General features: G+C 45.2%; 1 protein-coding gene across 1 annotated transcript; it reads left to right on the top strand.

Moving 5' to 3' along the window:
• The first annotated feature begins 13,085 nt into the window (after positions 1–13,085).
• Positions 13,086–15,578, top strand: CHAC1 (ChaC glutathione specific gamma-glutamylcyclotransferase 1). The gene is made up of 3 exons (XM_030240815.2): positions 13,086–13,357; positions 13,442–13,477; positions 13,740–15,578. The coding sequence occupies exons 1-3, from the start codon at positions 13,106–13,108 to the stop codon at positions 14,169–14,171; spliced, it is 720 nt and encodes a 239-aa protein (XP_030096675.2). The 5' UTR covers positions 13,086–13,105; the 3' UTR covers positions 14,172–15,578.
• The last annotated feature ends 1,492 nt before the right edge of the window (positions 15,579–17,070 follow it).

Consider the following 17,070-nt stretch of genomic DNA (forward strand, 5'->3'; position numbering starts at 1 on the left):
AGGGAGGAAGATAAGAGACGGTTCTTGGTTTAGATTTGGTCTCCCATTGCCTGTATTGCAGTATTGCCTCACTGCAAAGAGGTGCAGTACATGGGCTTTGTTAGATGAATGGAGCTCCCCTCAACTACACCGTCACAGCTTGGTGCCATTCCATCACCTTGCTGTGAAATCTAAATCCTTTCTGCTGCTGCATTTAACTTGCCTATCCGTGCATCCACCCACAACTGCTCTTTTACAGCCAAGCCCTTGACACACAATAGTTGTCTGCTCCCTTTCCCTTTGTCTGCTCATTCATGGAAACCCAAGGGCTAAGAAATCCTAAAGCTCTACTGTGATGCTTTGCAATACAGGGAAGGGAAAATTTTGTAAAGCCAGTTTAATGAGGCAGTTAAGGAAAAAGAGGGATGCTTGGAGGTGCACTCTAAGCTACTGTGCCATCGGATGTCATCTTAAACTCCTGAAGAGCAGCTTGCTTTTCCTGCTCATTTAGGATAAAACATATACCCACAGCTCTGCCAGCAGCTCTGGAGAAGCAACAAGAAAAGCTGGGGCTTTCCCACCATTGGGATTGAGAAGAGAACAGCCATCCACAGAAGGAAACCTCCTGTGAGAGGCTCCCATTTCAGCACAGAAGGTAATGGAGTGGGTGATAGGAGAAAAATAGATGATGATTATTCAACTGGAGATGCAGCATGAAACAGTCCTTGGGCAATAGTGTGATGCCACAGCCATCTTCAGGATTAGTCAGAAAAGGCACTGGCAGATTTGGAGGGATTCTTTCTACCTCTAACTCTGAAGGCCTCTCTTATGCATAGGCTTGGACTCAAATTAAAGGAATCACTAACTGCTTAATCTTAAGCACATTATTAAGTTCTGCATCAAGTGATTTAAACACATTCTTATCAATCTTCAATCAGGAACCTCTGATCCTTGTTTTCTTGTCTAAGCTTTAAAACACAATGTGGTCTGATCATAACATTATACATGCAGATGGTCAATCTGTGAGAGGGCAGCATTGTCACTGCCTATTCCACAGTTTGAGGCAGTGTGACAGGGGATAAAGCTAAAGGTTTTGGCATTAGCTTGCAGTGACAGACTTTAGGAATAAGCATCTGCCAACCAAGATCTTAGAGAGAAGAACACTACTGTCCTTTCACCCTGCATCCACCTCTGCATGAAGCTTCTCTCCTCCAGACAGTGCCCAGGTGCTCCAGCTGATGTTGCAAGCTACCTGCTGCTAGACTGGGGTCTTGGCAGATTGTAGCCAAGTGGTCTCAAGAGGTTGAGATTAGAGGGCAATTTTAAAAAGAGAAAATTATTATCCTGAAGAATCATTAACCTCTTAAAATCTATAAGGCAACAGCCTTCCTATCTTTGCTGGCACAGATTTCCTAAAATGGGAGCACAACTAGAACAGATTAAAATATATTGGAAACCACTCATTGTTCCACAATGTGACATGTATGTGTAAAATTAAGAATAGGTTGTACATGTCCCAGCATTGCTGATAGCAATGCCACATTCATCAGAAACTGCAACACAAGCAGCTGTACAGCCACTTTGTTATGATGGTCTGGAGGCTCTGGGGTAAGAATTTATTCTTTTACTGAGAAGATGTACTCAAGGAACTGTTTCTATCCAAAACACACAGATATGGCACAGAGTCATTACTCAGTAGTGCAAACTGTACCAAGGTGGGATTCACTCGTGTCTGAGGATTTGAAATACATGTGTTAGCTGAGAGTCCTGAAATCTTATACTGAGGATACCATCAAGGGAACATTTAGAGGCTTTTCCTTGAAATGAGGGGAGGGAAATACCTCTCAAAAAAAGCTGACATTGTCAGCTGCTGTCTTGGCACCAGTTAGTGTTCCCACCTCACGAGAATCTGTCTGTGCGCTCTTTAGCCTGATGTAACCTCAGGCTATGTGTAACATCAGAGTTAGTAAACAGGTGGTGACGGTGCCTCTGCTTGTGTACAACATTCCAGTCCAGTCATTACGTAACATACCAACCACTCAAGCTATGATTTTGATATTCCACTGACACACCAGTCATCAGCTTCCAGTGTCCATGCCACCAGAGTGTCTGCAGGTTTCGTCTGTCTCAAGAGCAGATTCCCCATGGTCAGCACTGTACTGCTCACTGCCAGATTTCACACTGGCCATTAAACAGGGATGGTCCTTGCTAAAATCTGGATCCAGTTTCAACCAAACCATACCACCCTTTACTCTGTGTGATTACAATTGGCTTTGGAGGGATGAGTGCTACAAATGTAGTTACAGGTAGAATGCAGGTAGAATTCAGATTGGATTAATTTAAGTAGATTACATCTAAAAAAACCACATAAACCAAATCAATCTCACTTCTCCCTCTTTTCCACCTCCTCTCAAAAAAGTCCCATTGTTTTTTTTTAAGAGCCAAATGGGTCCAGATGCATGTAGTACTGCGCCCTACACTATCCTTTACTCCAGACAAGGCAAGTAAACTGTACTTACATTCTGCTTTGGCGACATTGTTACTGTCTCCACATACAGATAGATATAACTTGGCAGGGTATTTGGCATTGAGAAGATACCACAGCACCTCAAACTACTGGAGAGCTGCTGAGAGATGACATTAGAATGGGAAGAATGACAAGAAAATCTCTGGTCTTGACATAAAAAGATGAAGTTACTGAATTCAGCAGGGCTCACCTGAGCTTCTGCTCTCACATCCATTCTAAAAAACTCAGCATGTAGCAGGGTTTCAGACAAGACAAGGTTAGGAACATGGGAAGAATTAAAATCCGCAGTGGAGACATGTCATGGCAGAGCTGGAAAAGGTTAATGCCAGAACAGGATCAATAGCAGAATCAGACCAGACAGAGAAAAGCAATTCACAGGGAACATTGATAGGTCAGAGCTAGCCAAAAGAGCAGCAACATCAGGACATGGTGAGTGCAGCAAAGAGTTCAGACTGTCACTGCAGTTACATGCACAGAGGAGTTATGCAAGCAGACAGGTTAACAGTAAATACCTCGTTCTGTCAACACTGGATGCTGTTTTCGGTCATGGCTATTAAAACCCTGGCACAGTATGACAGCTCTGGACGAAGCAGAACTCTATTTGCTGGTGCCCACAGGTCATTGATAGCTGAGGAACTCCTAAGAGGAGCTCAGATGACTTCAGTCAGGACCTTAACCAGCCAAGAGCTTGGTCACTGTCAGCCTATATCATTTTGCTGTCAATCCCACAGCTTCTGTGTGGTCCAGTGCCTGTTCTTCAAGTCACCATGTTGCCTGCACAGAGGAGGATGCAATGTCTCGTGAGTCACTTTCCTGTTGCCTCCCAGTTAGGAGCACGGCCCACAGAACTGCACTGTCAACACTTCTCACAGACTGCCTACATGACAAGAAGGTGCAGAGAAACATCTCTGCACCTAGAAAAGCTGTTGAGCTACCCTTCCTTGCCACACATTCCATCAAAAAGCTGACAGAAACCTTCTCACACATGCAGTGGGAGCACGGAAGTTATAATTAGCTCATAGAGAGGCTGCTCAGGGCTGCAGATGCCCTGCTTGCTCAGGCATTCTGACACAGCATGGGAACAGAGCTACCTTTGCACAAAGCGCACCCAAGACTTATGTCCCGAGAAGAAAAGCAAAGACACAGCTTCTGGGTAGGGACTTCTGGTTTCTGCCCGGAGGAGGGAGGTGAAGCCAGTGCCTGCAGGCACAGGCATGTCTAGGTGACACAAAGCTGGGGCAGAAACACCAGCGTTCACTGTAAGCCCAGCTGCTAGAGCCGCACAGTCCAGGGCTCTGCAGTGACAGTGCCGTGTGTCACAGGCAGCACAGGTGAATCAGCCCAGTCTTATACGTGCCTGGAGTCAGCTTCCCCCAAACACACCCCCTTACACACTGCGCAGCCACAGGGAATTCACCTCAATTTTTGCTAATGCCTGACTCACCCTGTTGATCAGCTTCTCTCTTTGCAGCCACTACAACAGCAGTCCTGGCCCAGCAGTCAAGCACCTGAAGTCTGGACACTGGTGCTCCTCCTGCCTACCTTCTGTTACCACCACAGCCTATGACTTGACATTTTCTCACAAGCCCTGTTTCCATCTTAGTGCAGGACAGCACAACCCTCTGCTATGAGGCCCCAGTGTTCCATACAGAGCAGAAAGGAAACCTTCTCTCCCTCAAAAGAGCACAGTAAGACACACATATTGCTGGGGTTTTTGTAAAGCCAAACCAGATTTCAAAGAGGCTGTGACCAGAGCCACTGCCTGTCTGGTAACAAGACCACAAAAATCATGCCTTCTCTTCAAGACAGGATTCATCTCATTTCACTAGAAAAATTCTGCTTCTACATGGGCTACAGCTGCACTTTCTGACCTCTCATTCCAGTAGGTTTGGAAGCATCATATCTGCTTAAAACTCAACTGAAAGAGGTTTAATGTTAAATAAATTTACCTTCGTAATCAGCAATGGTTTTAAAGTATTTGAGGGTCATGATATCCCCATGATGGAAATGATAACACTAAGATTTCAAGTGCTTCTACAGAAAACTGCCACAAAGGTTATGAAGCATGGAATGCACCAGGACAGCCCAGGACTGGCCACAACCAACACACAGGACAGCTCTGTCCAGGCAGATGCTTTTCCTGTTTTGATCTTGCTTGTGGTTGAGCTTAGGAGGACAATGCCCATCCTTGGCCATGCAGAAAATCCAACAGCCACTGATTACTTTTGAGTATTCTCAGCTGTCCAGCCGCACAAGTTTTTGCTGTTCCCACATGCAAGAAGGTGGCAGGCACTTGACTTTAGAGAACAGCATGACTGGTACAGGCAGGAGTCTACCCAGCTTTGGAGAGATGCTACAGCACTGACTACTGGCCCACAAGATGGGGAAGGATGGTGTGGACTGACTGCTGGGCAGCACATGTTACTTATACATTTGTGCTCCAGGCTGAATGAGAAGTGTTTCTGTGGAACCTGCATGTCTTCACACAAGTTCTCATGCCTGTTATCCTGGCACTCATTTTTGTCTTCTGGAGCAGAGACAGCACGAGCTGATACACAGATGCTCTCTCTGAATTAAAGAGCTGGCAGATCTTGCTTATCATATTTGCCAGGGCACCACAAGGAAGACAGGCAACACTTAGCAGGTGTGTGAGTCATGTCTTGGCTTATTAAGTAGCTTTTTTCCATAGCATTTTGTTCCAAATAAATAGCATTGGGCTTTAAGGAAGGTGGTGATCGTGGGCATGTTCTGCTCCTCGTCTTAGGGAAGATCCCCTGTAATTAGGAAGGACAGGTCTTTGGATCTGCTGGGCTAATCACAGGAAGATTTAGAAAAGGAAACTGCAGACCTAGGTTACCAAATTAAAGTGCAAAGAAAGCTGGGTTTTATTTTGAGACAGCTAAGAAATAAGTGCCCAAAACCTAAGTGGACATGACTTAGGAAATCACAGAAGGAATGGAGCTACTGTTGAAACAGAATCTGTCCTGTTAATGCCACAAAATCAAACATGCTAGATCACACACAACACATCTACACCTGGTTTTCAAACTACAAACAGTTTTCAATGTATGTGCCAGAGACACTAAAACAGAAAGACTAATATTTTCAGCAGGACTCCAAATTTTTCTTCAGACAGAAATGTAGTCTTTACATCAAAATACAAAATTCTGCCCAGCATGGCCGCATTTAAAGCAAAATCTTTCAGTACTTGTCACTAACAATAATCTGCTTGCTATGAGCCACAATCTCAGGACTATTTGGGGTTTTTGGTCACAGCAATGAGACTTTTAGTCATTCTAGAAATAAACAAATCCCATTTACTGATACAACAGCAAAAGCATCTGTGTTCCTCTGCATTAAGCACCACATTAGGTAGGTCATTTGCTTGCAAATGTTGGAAAGAGTGAAATACAAAATAAGTGAGTCATATGGACACATTAAAAACTGTAAAGGAGAAGGGATGCAGTGAAGGAGAAAGTTGTTATTGAGATAGCTACTTATCACTCTTTCTCCACACTGATTCAGAAGTCCCACACATTGAGTAGCTGGGTTATTGCTTTGATTGTAAAGTCAACACACACATCTTCCTGCCCTGGAGCAATCAAAAGTCAAAAGCACTGTTCCTATTCTCCTTTTTGTCTTATTAAGGACTTGCATGAGTGGGTAGCAGGTGGGGGGGGGGTTTCTTCCTCTCTCAGATGAAGACTATTTGTGACTATTCCAGGTGCAAATCCATCCCTTTGGCCATTACAAAGAGGGGCCGGGCTGCTAGGAGGCTGGCTCTCTCCTTACAGTGGGATAAGGCAGTGTTACCAGATGCCTGATAGAGGGAGGACTTTGTTCCTCTTTGGGCTGTTCAGTCTTGTTGTAGACTTTGCTCTTTCTCTCTCTCATTTCTTTAGCTGTGTGTTTTATGGGCTTTCTTCCCAAGGAGAAATCTCTTGTGCCTTTATTATGCTTGGCAGCTTGCTGCTTCCCCTCTTTGAAAACTTAGCTGGCTACTTGTAGTTCTTTCTTAAAGCTTGGTGGCTGACTTTATAGCTTACTTCTCTGCTGCTAAGCAGAACATAAATTTCAACTTCCTTCTAGCCTTCAAAATTCCAGATGATACTGTAATGTTGCTTTATCTGGGCTTTCTCAGATAGTCAAGGGATGAGGTAATGTTTCACAGGGTTTGCATTTGTTCTGTAGCCCTTGTTTTGTCATTAATATATCAGTCAGATATTTCAGAACTCTCAGTTTGTGCTTGTTTAGGGCTTTGTGGTTATGTTCTAGCTAGCAGTGTTGTAGAAAATGAATCCATAGCAGAAGAGAAGCAATGCTTGTTACAAAGACACTGTGACAATCTGAGTAACAGCTGCAAGCGTGTTAGGACAAAACCTCATCACTGCAAACTGATGAAGCCTCTCTGACACTACAAATCTGGGGAAATTCTGGTGCTTGGCTATACTTCAGCTACTTCCTGTGATACTCCTGAAATGAAAACTTTCTGCTCATCAAACAAGAATGCTGGATGGAAAGGCAGCAGGTAATAGAGGTAATGACATCACATAGTCTCTGTTGCAGTTAAAGCTAAGTAAAGAACTTATTTTTCTGTTATTGGCCCTTCATATAGGAGGAGGAGGGGGGGGTTGCAGATGTAAAAACTTGCTGCTCTGCAGGTTAGGATATTCTTAAGCTTCAAGCTAAGCCACTCATATCTAGTTAATGCTCATATCCCTTTGTGTGAATTCAGTTTCAATAACAGGGCTTTAGTTTGCTCAAATGTAATTTATTTTCATGTCTCAAATACAGGAACCACTTGCTATATTCCATTTGTGGTACCTGCCTCATTTATATATTTACATTCTTTGCTAATAAACTTTTGGGTTGTGTCTCTTTTTTTCACCTCCCTTGACACAAGCACCAGGAGTTCTAAGAATAGTGCTTTTCTTCAGATGTGGTAATTTTTTTAAAGGACTCACAGCAATCACCATCCTGACTTTTACTGGTTTGCATCTAAGGTATCTTTGGTGTTGACCAAAGTCATATCCCTGCCAGTAATCTCACTTTTATCTTAATCCTCTTTTTATTTGACTAAAGAGCTTCTTACTGGGTTTTAAACTCTTTGCAAATGTGCAAACTGGCGCAAATTTCTGCTGTTCTTACTTCATTATATAGCCAAGTGCCAAAACAGAAGTTTCTCTGTTGCATTATTCCTTTTCCATCCTGTATGAATTCCCTATTATTTCTTAAAGTGTTATTGAAATCAGCTGGTTACTTCCCTAAACAGTTATCCTTTCCTACTTAGGATGCGAATCATAGATTTGCTTTCTACCTTTGAATTAAAATTTCTGTTGTTCTGCCATATTTCTGTCTTTGGACTCTTCAGTCTACCTGCTTGTATCAACCAGTTCCCTCAGGTTTTTCCTCAGACCTGTTTAAAATTTTAGCTGTAAACCCATCTTTCTTCTTTTTATACTGGAACTGAAACTAAATCACTTCCTGCAATGAAACTAAATGAAGTGACATCAGCCCAGACAAGATGCTGACTTTTACAGCCTGGGTTGAGGTTCCCAACCCCGGACTTGTGAGCCCATCCCTCCTCCATCCCTGTCTCACCTTAAAGCTGCCTGTGTGGACATCCACACGACTCCTCACAAAGCCTCTCTGGTGTTTGGGCAGCAGAGTGAGGCCATGGGGAGCAAAGAGCAGGGGGTTATACTGTACCAAAAGATGAGCCAAGTGAGTTAATGACTCACAGCATGGCACTCAGATGAGCTCCTAGGTTTGGGATGCTGTGGGCTCAAGCAAAAGGAGTTTCCACAAGTCTGTACTCTGATTTAAAGTTCAGTCTCCATTTTGTTCATGCCTCAAGCTAAGCTACTAGGAAGTGTTTGAGCTTCTTTCTTACCCTGAAGGGAGGAAAGCCAAAATTCCCTAAGCTGCTACAACTCTACACGGTTTCTTCAGTCTCTGCTCACTATATCTACCTTTACCCAGTAAAAAAGCAAATCTGAATTTGTAGTTCTGATTCTTTATAGAGAATTTTTTTTATGTACAAGTGCTGGGAGGAACTTTGTCAGCAATGTGGAATATGAGAGAGGGACAGGATAACCAGAGCAATCAAGTCCAGCTCCTGCCAGGGAAGTCAAAACTGCCCAGCAGCTTGAAGTGAGAACAGGGTGGGGGAACTCAGCAAAACCCATTGTGCAGCAGATCACTCTGGTGTACAACTCAAAAGCCAAAATGACAGTGCTGGATTTTCTTAAAGGACACCTCAGCCAACTACCAAGACACTGGTAGAGTATTGATGGCATGTTAAAACACTTACTAGATATACATTTTTTTCCCCTAATATAACTAATTCAAATACAAATCAAGTTTGTAATGCCTCCATCAAGTTTGTCACTCTCATCTGTGAACTGGGGACACTGCAAAATCTCCCAAGAAGCTGACAACAATCAGAGCTGTAGCAATCATGGGGTAAACAAGACTAAATGTGGGGTAAGTCAACATCAGTTCAAGTTCTGTCCTGCAGGAGAATCACCCAAACTACCACCTTGTTCTAGACTTGGTTTTCAGTCTGATGTCCTTACGGTACTTTTTCCTCTGGATTTTACAGTTGTTCTCTTCAACATACTGGTATGTCCTTTGCCATTTTTAGTTCTCTGTGCTCAAGACTGCATTTAACCCCACGAGTTAATGCATTTAACAATGGCAGTGTGTTCCCTTTGGATGCAGCAAACAAATTCAAATACACCTATTCCCTACTGTTCTATATGTCCTTCTGGATCCCCAGGTTTTAATACAAAAGCTTTGACAATGTGGCTCCTGCATTGCCATGTTTGAAACAAGGCTGACTGCATGTTTCTATGGTAAGTGTTCACATCTGGAGGGGATTTGTGAATGCCATAAGAATTGGATTCCTCAAACAGACATGAGTAAGACCCCTGATGATGCACATGGATGTGGCTTTGTGAATATCAGGTGAATAGCACTGATTTACATTTCTTTATGAAGTCTGTGGCATTGTTTGAACCTAATCTCCAATTCCAGTAACTTTAATCTTTACTAAAGCCTTCAGGAGAAGAGGACAATTAGTTTTCATATTCTCCTGTCTGCTCATTGTAGAGAAGAAAGCAGTGCCAAGGTTTTGGAAGATTATCTGGTATCTGGAAATGATCTGGCAATCTTCCTATCCCCAGCTGATATTTTCTGAACGTACCAACTTTTGGTAAGACCCAGTATGTGCCCTCAGTTTATTGAAGTAAATAAGAGCCTGACACACAAGCCACTGCTATGTGTCATGCCAGCCCTGTTGTTGGTTCCTCTGGCTCTAAGGTGATTCACCAATATCCTGAAAAACAGGCAGCCCTGGCACTGCTGGTCACCCCACACTAACATGGGAATGCCTGCTCTGGGGAAGCACAGCACATACTGCTAAAGAGAAACTAGCTCCTCCTTTTCCTGAAACATGGAAAAACTTGTTTCAGGAGTAACAAATAAAGCTATGATTGCCTTTTTCTCTTTCCCAAAGGTTCCAGGGCAAAGCAAACATTCTTACTGCTGTTAAGGGTTTGTTTTAAAATTATCATTATATTAACAGAGTATAACCATTATATTCCATTTCTTTTTCCCTTAGGCACTTTTAAACTGTTGAAATGCTATGGCTTTTTTCAATCTCCTTTTGTTGTACTACAAAATCTACATCATATTCCCCAACAGTTAACTCCACTGCTGTTCCATGTCCTCTCTGACATCTGTTTGAACATTCCTGTGTCTCAGTTTGGCAGGCTGCTTCCCTGGCCTTTTGAACACAAGCTGCAACCATCTCCTTTATACCCACCTGCTTCACTTACATAGCTGCACCTACACTGCCTGCAAGACACCTTTTCTGCTCAGGCATTTGCCCCTAATGATCCTCAGGCCCTTAGTTTATTTAACCAAAGTACAGTGAAGGTACAGTCAAGGTAAGAAATTAATTAAAGAAATCTTGAAACAACAACAAAAAATTCTTAAGCTCTTGCTGTATATGCTACAACTTCAGTTACAGTCTTCCCTCAGGCTGCGCTCCTAATGATGGAGCAATATTCCAATTTACACAAGAAAATCAGGGACTTCAAAAGGAGTTTCTAACCTCATACTTCATTGATCTAGTTGTACAGCACTGCAGGGAGCAGAGACCTGTAGTGTTTAACTGGTGTGAGATCTGAAGCTGATCCCCTGAGGCTTTTGCTGTACACACTGGCTCTCGATTGCAAATTGGGCTTAGCCATGCACCAGAGCCTTTAAGCAAAGGCAGACACACAAATGAGACAGCTCTGCAAAGGAAAGGAGCAATTTTTCTCCTTCACCAGCAAGCATGCAGTCACTTCCCAGTGATATAATTTTGAATTTCTTGGTCCAATTTTCCTTGGCTTAGTACCAGCAGATAAGATACCTAGAGCTATGTTTGTCACACATGCACTTCTCAGTCACAGTGCATTTCTCAGATGACAGAATCACAGAAGATGCTGCATTGGAAGGGACCCATCAGGATCATCGAGTCCAACTCCTGGCCCTGACCCCAAGAATCACACCCTGTGCTTGAGAGTGTCATTCAAACATTTCTTGAAACCAGACAGGCTTGGTGCTGTGACCACTTCCTTGGGAAGCCTGTTTCAGTGTTCAGCCACATTTGGATGGAAAACTTTTTCCTGATATCAAACCTAAATCTTCCCTGACTCAGCTTCATGATTTTTCCTTGTCTCCCTGGTCACGAGAATGAAGAGATCGGCACTTGCCCCTTTGCTTCCCCTCATGAGGATGTTCAAGACCACAATGAGGTCTTTCCTCAGTCTCCTCCAGACTGAACAAACCAAGAAAATGGATAAAATTCCCATCCTGGGGAAAGCTGAAGACAGAGGTCAGATTTTTTTTTTTTTTTTCAACTGATGTTACTAAGACCAGAACCTAGCAAGACCACTTTCGTCTTATCTTTTAGACTGATTTGTCTCTTTTGTGCTCTTAATAATGAGGATGCACCTACAGACAAGTGTTTCAATGCTTTTATTAACTACATATTGGGGGTTTGCTCAAATTTCCTTGATTTTAGCAGGATACAAAAAGTAAAGAACTGAATATGAAAAATATACACTTGCCCTACATATACAATGGGACACAGAAGACTGGTTTAATTCCCAGAGGACACTGTTTTCATTTGATTGAAAGGCTACATCATTTTAGCATTGACAAACTCCTGATAAGGCGTTTTGCCACGTGGAGCTTTGATACATACAGCTGACAAGAACAGTTTCTGGAGCATTTTCTGGTCTAAGGACTCTGAATAGAGCAGCTGTACAAACAGGTGACAGATTCACCTTCTGCCTATGGAAAGGGACCAGCAGAAAAGGATTAAGAGGCTGCAACCTGTGCCAGCATGGGTGTGTGGTGTGAAGAGCTGGGAGCATGCCATGCCAACCCCATACCTTTGAGCCTGAGTAAGACAGAGAAGGTGACTGGGAAAAGCGCAAGTGGAGAGGAAAATGAAGGAGCTTTGGGCTCCATAACAAGGCTGACCTTGTGAAGGGTCATCCACAGTGACAAGTCAGAGAGTCAGTTGTGCAGGGCAGGAGAAAAGGACGTGCTGTGTGAGGCACAGAGCAGCAGGGCAGATGTGAGAGCCATGCAGACTCTTGTCAGCCGTGCTGAACACACCACAGTACAGGGAGCACCCACCACAGACAGTGGGTGTTGTAGCTGCGACACCCTGTGAAGTGGAATGGAAAGGTGGGTGCCGGTTGGACGGAGACCCACAGGAAACTAAATAAAAGCCAGTAAATAGACTGTTTAGATTGATTAAGTGCAAGGACAAGAACAATAATGAGAAACACTTTGGTGTTTTTGTTTCTTATTCTTTCTCCTCCTTTCTCAACAAAAGGAGTTACTTTGTAATGTTAAAAGTCCACCTCTTCAGCTGTCGCAACCTGCCTAGAGCTGGTTGACAGTTGGATGTCCCTCCCATACACAGACAGCACTTGCACCCCTCCACGTAACAAATGTTATGTATTACAAGCTGACACTCCAGCCTAGATATAGTACTAGGGAAAAAGCACTCAAGTAGCTGGATTCGGCACTGTGTCCTCGCATCAGAGTGGATGTTACTCTATTTCGCCTATGTTCCTTATACCGTGGCCCTGTGGACGTCAGGAGCTGTCGCGCCACCCTGTTAAACATTAACTGCTTGATTTTCCAACGCAGCACCTCGGGTTCTGGGGTAAGGCCAAAGCCGGGAGCGCAGGGCAGGCTCCTGCGGAGGGCCGGCCCGCTCATTCCAGCCCAGCTTCTCCCTTTTGGGCACGGCGCGCTCTGCTCCGGCGGCCTCTGGCTTCGGGCAGCGGCCGATCCCCTGGCATCCCCAGGCGGGAATGTGGCACCCAGCGCTGCCGGACAGGCCGACCCCGGGCCGGGCACCCCGCCTGACGCAACCCGCGCCCCGCTTTGCCCCACGCGCGGCGCCGCGAAACCTCCCGCCCTCGTTGCATCACCCGGGCGGGGCGGGGCGGGGCGGGCGGCCCGGGCCGCCTTTAAAGCGCCGCGGCGGCCGAGCCGCGCCACAGCCGCAGCCGCAGCCCCGACATGAAGCGCGATCCGCAGCTCCCCGAGGAGAGCCCGGAGCCGCCGCCACGCCCGCTCCTCTCCTCCTCCTCCTCCTCGCCCCCGGGGCAGGCGGAGGGTGCGGAGCTGGCGGCGCCGGTGTGGATCTTCGGGTACGGTTCGCTGGTGTGGAGGCCGGGCTTCGAGTTCACGTCGCGCAAGGTGGGCTTCATCCGCGGATACAGCCGCCGCTTCTGGCAGGGGGACACCTTTCACCGCGGCAGCGAGAAGATGGTAAGGGGGGGCGGCGGCGGGGGGGCCGCGGGGCGCCGGTGCCGCGGCTCGGCTCTAACGGCGCTGCCTTTTCTGTGCCCACAGCCCGGCCGGGTGGTGACGCTGCTGGAGGACTGCGGGGTGAGTACCGGGGGCGCTGGGGGCTGGCCCGGGCGGGGGTGCCCGCGTCACCTCCTGGAAAGGTGTGGCGAGAGCCGAGTGCTCTTGAGCCCCGCCGGGGTCGTGGGGGGTTGTGCGGTGTGTTACTCTTCTGTGCCCTCTTATCACTTTTGCGGGGACCCCCCCCCGGAGTAAGGGAACCTTGATTTGAAACATTAGCGGGCGGCTAGACGGGCCAGTGCGGTCACAGCATCCCGTAACTACCCTGCTCTTTGGCTTTCAGGCATGCACGTGGGGTGTAGCCTATGAAGTCCGTGGGGAACAAATTGCTGCATCGCTCGAGTATCTCAACATGCGAGAAGCTGTCCTGGGAGGCTATGACACCAAGCTGGTGAAGTTCCATCCTCAGGAGAAAGATGCAGAGGAACCCATCCAGGCTCTTGTTTACATTGCAACACCCCAGAACCCTTCCTACCTTGGCCCAGCATCTGAAGAAGACATTGCAGCTCAAATCATTGTCTCAAGTGGTTGTGCTGGTCATAACATAGAGTACTTGCTGAGACTGGCAGACTTTATGCGCTACTTCTGTCCTCAAGCAGAGGATAAACATCTCTTCTCCATCGAAGAGGCTCTTATTTCCATCCTTCCATGTCTATACTACACAGAGGAGTCTCTAGAAGAAACTGCAAATGTCCCTCCGAAGTCTAAGGGTTGAAATAGGAAATTTTTTTGCAGGGTTCAGTAGAAGGGACATAAGGGAGAAGAAAGCAGTGGAGACAATCTTAACTCTGATAAAATATACTGGACTGAGTGAATAAAGGGAGAACTAGCAAGTAGTTGGGGAGGGAGGAAGTGAAGAGTAAAACGCTTGCTATAGGACTTGCAATTAGTACTTTTTACACTCCTTATCTGTAGCATCACGATACCCATCACTGCTTTCCAGCTGAGGAGCTGGGATCTTCACAGGAACTCTGCTCTGTAGGACTTGCTGCTGGGGCAAGTGCCTCAAACCTGAGGCACTAATTTTCTGTAGAGAAAGAGGCTCATCTGTTCTGTGCACTTTCTCCTTTTTTCTTATCTTTTTTTTTTCTCTTTGAAGACTAGTTGAGCAGGACTTGACTGGGTTTAAGCAGTATCTCTGTAATTCTACCTCAGATTGGCCAAAAGCTGTTTGTGTGGTAGTGGAGACTTTGGCAGATTCCGCCAAATAAATCCTTTATTTTTTTTTTCCCTGCCTTGTCCCACCTCCAATGCAATGACCTGACACTAAATTTTAGAATCTTTGTGCAATATAAAGTGAACAGGCCTCTTAATGCTCTTGAGGGTCCTACTTCCTTATGTTGGGAAGGGTCACAGTAATGCACTTCTTTTCTAAAATGTCATACTGTATTTATTATGTGATACATTTCCTCTCAGGAGGGGTATCTAAACTACTCACATGCCATGGTGGTAGGCAGCCCACACTCAACCTTGCATTTGTGCCTTCTAGTTTTAAATCCGTTTTTTGAGGAGCTAAGCCTGCTTTTATGACAAGCTTTTTTCCAAGCTTCACCGTCCTTGTGCTGCTCCAGACATAACTGATACTGTAAGAAAAGGTCCTGCCTGTGTGGGAAGCCTGTGCTGCCTGCAGGAAAGCTGGCAGGATGCAGGAGAGTTTTAACTAGCCCTGAACGGGATAAACCTCTGGTGCTTCAGGATGACGTGGGCTTCTGTAGAAGCATTTTTTGAGGGTTCTAGTTCCATACAGGGGTGTCTGTCTGGCACCTTCCATTTGACTGCAGAGCACCATGAGTGAGCATACTTGTAAGTCTGTGAGCTGCTGAAAAACCTGCCTTGATGGTGTTAAGCAGAGGCACTGCTGCAAGCTCAGACTTTTTCAGCTTCACATATTAACAGCATGAAAACCCACAGTATTTTGTGAGAAAACTGCTGCTACTGCAACTGCAGCAAAATAGCTCTTGAGAGCTGACCCCTGGGACTGCTGGCTCCTCCCAAATGCCATGTGATTTTTTAATTATAAAAAAGGCTAGGGATTGTTTGTATTACTGTGGCTTGTATGCATATGAAGTGGTACGGTGCTGTGCCCAGTAATAAAACAAACTGACAAAGTCAGTCTCATGTACTTTGGTGTTAGTCTTTTTCATTATGGACTTGGAGTTCAAACTAAGAAGCCTTGGGGTTTTGGTTTTTTTTGGGGTTTTTTTGTGTAGTTCTTTTTGTTAGTTTTTTTTGGTGTGTTTTTGTTCATTTGTTTTTTTGTGTTTATTTTAATGGTGATATTTTTTTAAACAAAGTTGCAATTGCTAATGCTGCTGAAGTTCCTATGGATTTTTTTTTTGTGGTTTTGTTTTGGTTTTTTAAATCATCTAGCTGAGCAGCATGCCTCTGCCAAATCTAGTGGAAGAACCTGATTGACTCTTTCCCTTTGAGGAAAGGGGATTCAGTGACTTTCTCTTTCCAGCTCTTGTTGATTGTGGAGTGCTGGTACTGATAACAGACACAAGCCAGCCCTCCAAACTCTGCAGGGCAGGCGCAGAAATGTAATTCTTCTTTGGCAGGTGAAAGGATTTTCATTCTGGCAATTTGGCATTGCTGTTTCCAAGAAGTAATAGTGGACGGACCAGAAACTGCAGCTGCAGCCAGATCTGCTACAGTAAGGGAGTCAGTTATTTTTTCCTGCCTTGTGCCCCATGTGGTGTGTACAGGGGTAATGTGCACATTCCCACTCCTCTAGTTACCAGTTCCCTCAGCACCAGCAGATCACTGCACCTACCAGTACCACTGTGCCTGCCTCAAGACTTGAGTGATGGAGTAAAAACTAACTGAAACAACTGAATATACCACTAATTAAAGGCAGGGAAAACAGCCTAGAGAAAAATACACTCACTGTCCTGTGGAGGCTCTCACTTCAGCTGAGCAGCTGCACCCTGGGGGCTGGGTATCCTCCAGCTGGAAACTCAAAGGGTTAAAGATTGAGCTTAGCTGCAGAGAAACACTTCCTCACTAGTACAAGACTGGGATCAGATTGCAGAATAACTCCAGATAAAATAAAACCATCTTCACACCTTTCCAATCTTCACAGGCGCAAAGATGCCACCGACAGGAATGTGCACTGAGCCACCTCCACTGCCATTGCACAGGGAGAGCCCCTTGCCTTGTCCTGCCTAGCCTGGGTTGGCCCTGACATCTTTCACATCTGGTAAAAGACAAGCAGTGAATGCTTGTGAACAATGCAGCTGCACTGTTCCTTCAGTGGCTGTTTCTTCTTCCCTGAAAACCTTCACTGTTTTAAGCACAGATACACTACTCCACTGAACTACCATTTTCTTCCCAAGGAATTCTTTGTACTGGACTTTAAAAAAAGGACCCCATTTTCTCATCAGAAGTGATGAAAATGGCAGCTTGCTGCTGTCACCCTGTCACTGCATCTTCAAGTCAGTAAGACACTGAGGTAATTAGTTAACTTCTTTCTCCCAAGGCTTTTACTGTGTCCTGTGAGTCTGGAAACTGGCCATAGTTTGGTCAGTTGATTAATTTAAAAGATTAACATCCCAGATTTGAACTTTGGTCATGTGAGTGAGGAGAGATAGCACCCTGCAACATTTCCTACATGT

The sequence above is a fragment of the Serinus canaria genome, chromosome 5 (assembly GCF_022539315.1).
Source record: "Serinus canaria isolate serCan28SL12 chromosome 5, serCan2020, whole genome shotgun sequence".
NCBI lineage: Eukaryota > Metazoa > Chordata > Aves > Passeriformes > Fringillidae > Serinus > Serinus canaria.

What these genes read in the sequence shown, in the direction of transcription:
- CHAC1 (XM_030240815.2), top strand. Translation starts at nt 13,106, where the DNA reads ATGAAGCGCGATCCGCAGCTCCCCGAGGAGAGCCCGGAGCCGCCGCCA. An exon ending in ACCGCGGCAGCGAGAAGATG is followed by an intron (nt 13,358 to 13,441) that starts GTAAGGGGGGGC and finishes CTGTGCCCACAG; the next exon opens with CCCGGCCGGGTGGTGACGCT. An exon ending in CGCTGCTGGAGGACTGCGGG is followed by an intron (nt 13,478 to 13,739) that starts GTGAGTACCGGG and finishes TTTGGCTTTCAG; the next exon opens with GCATGCACGTGGGGTGTAGC.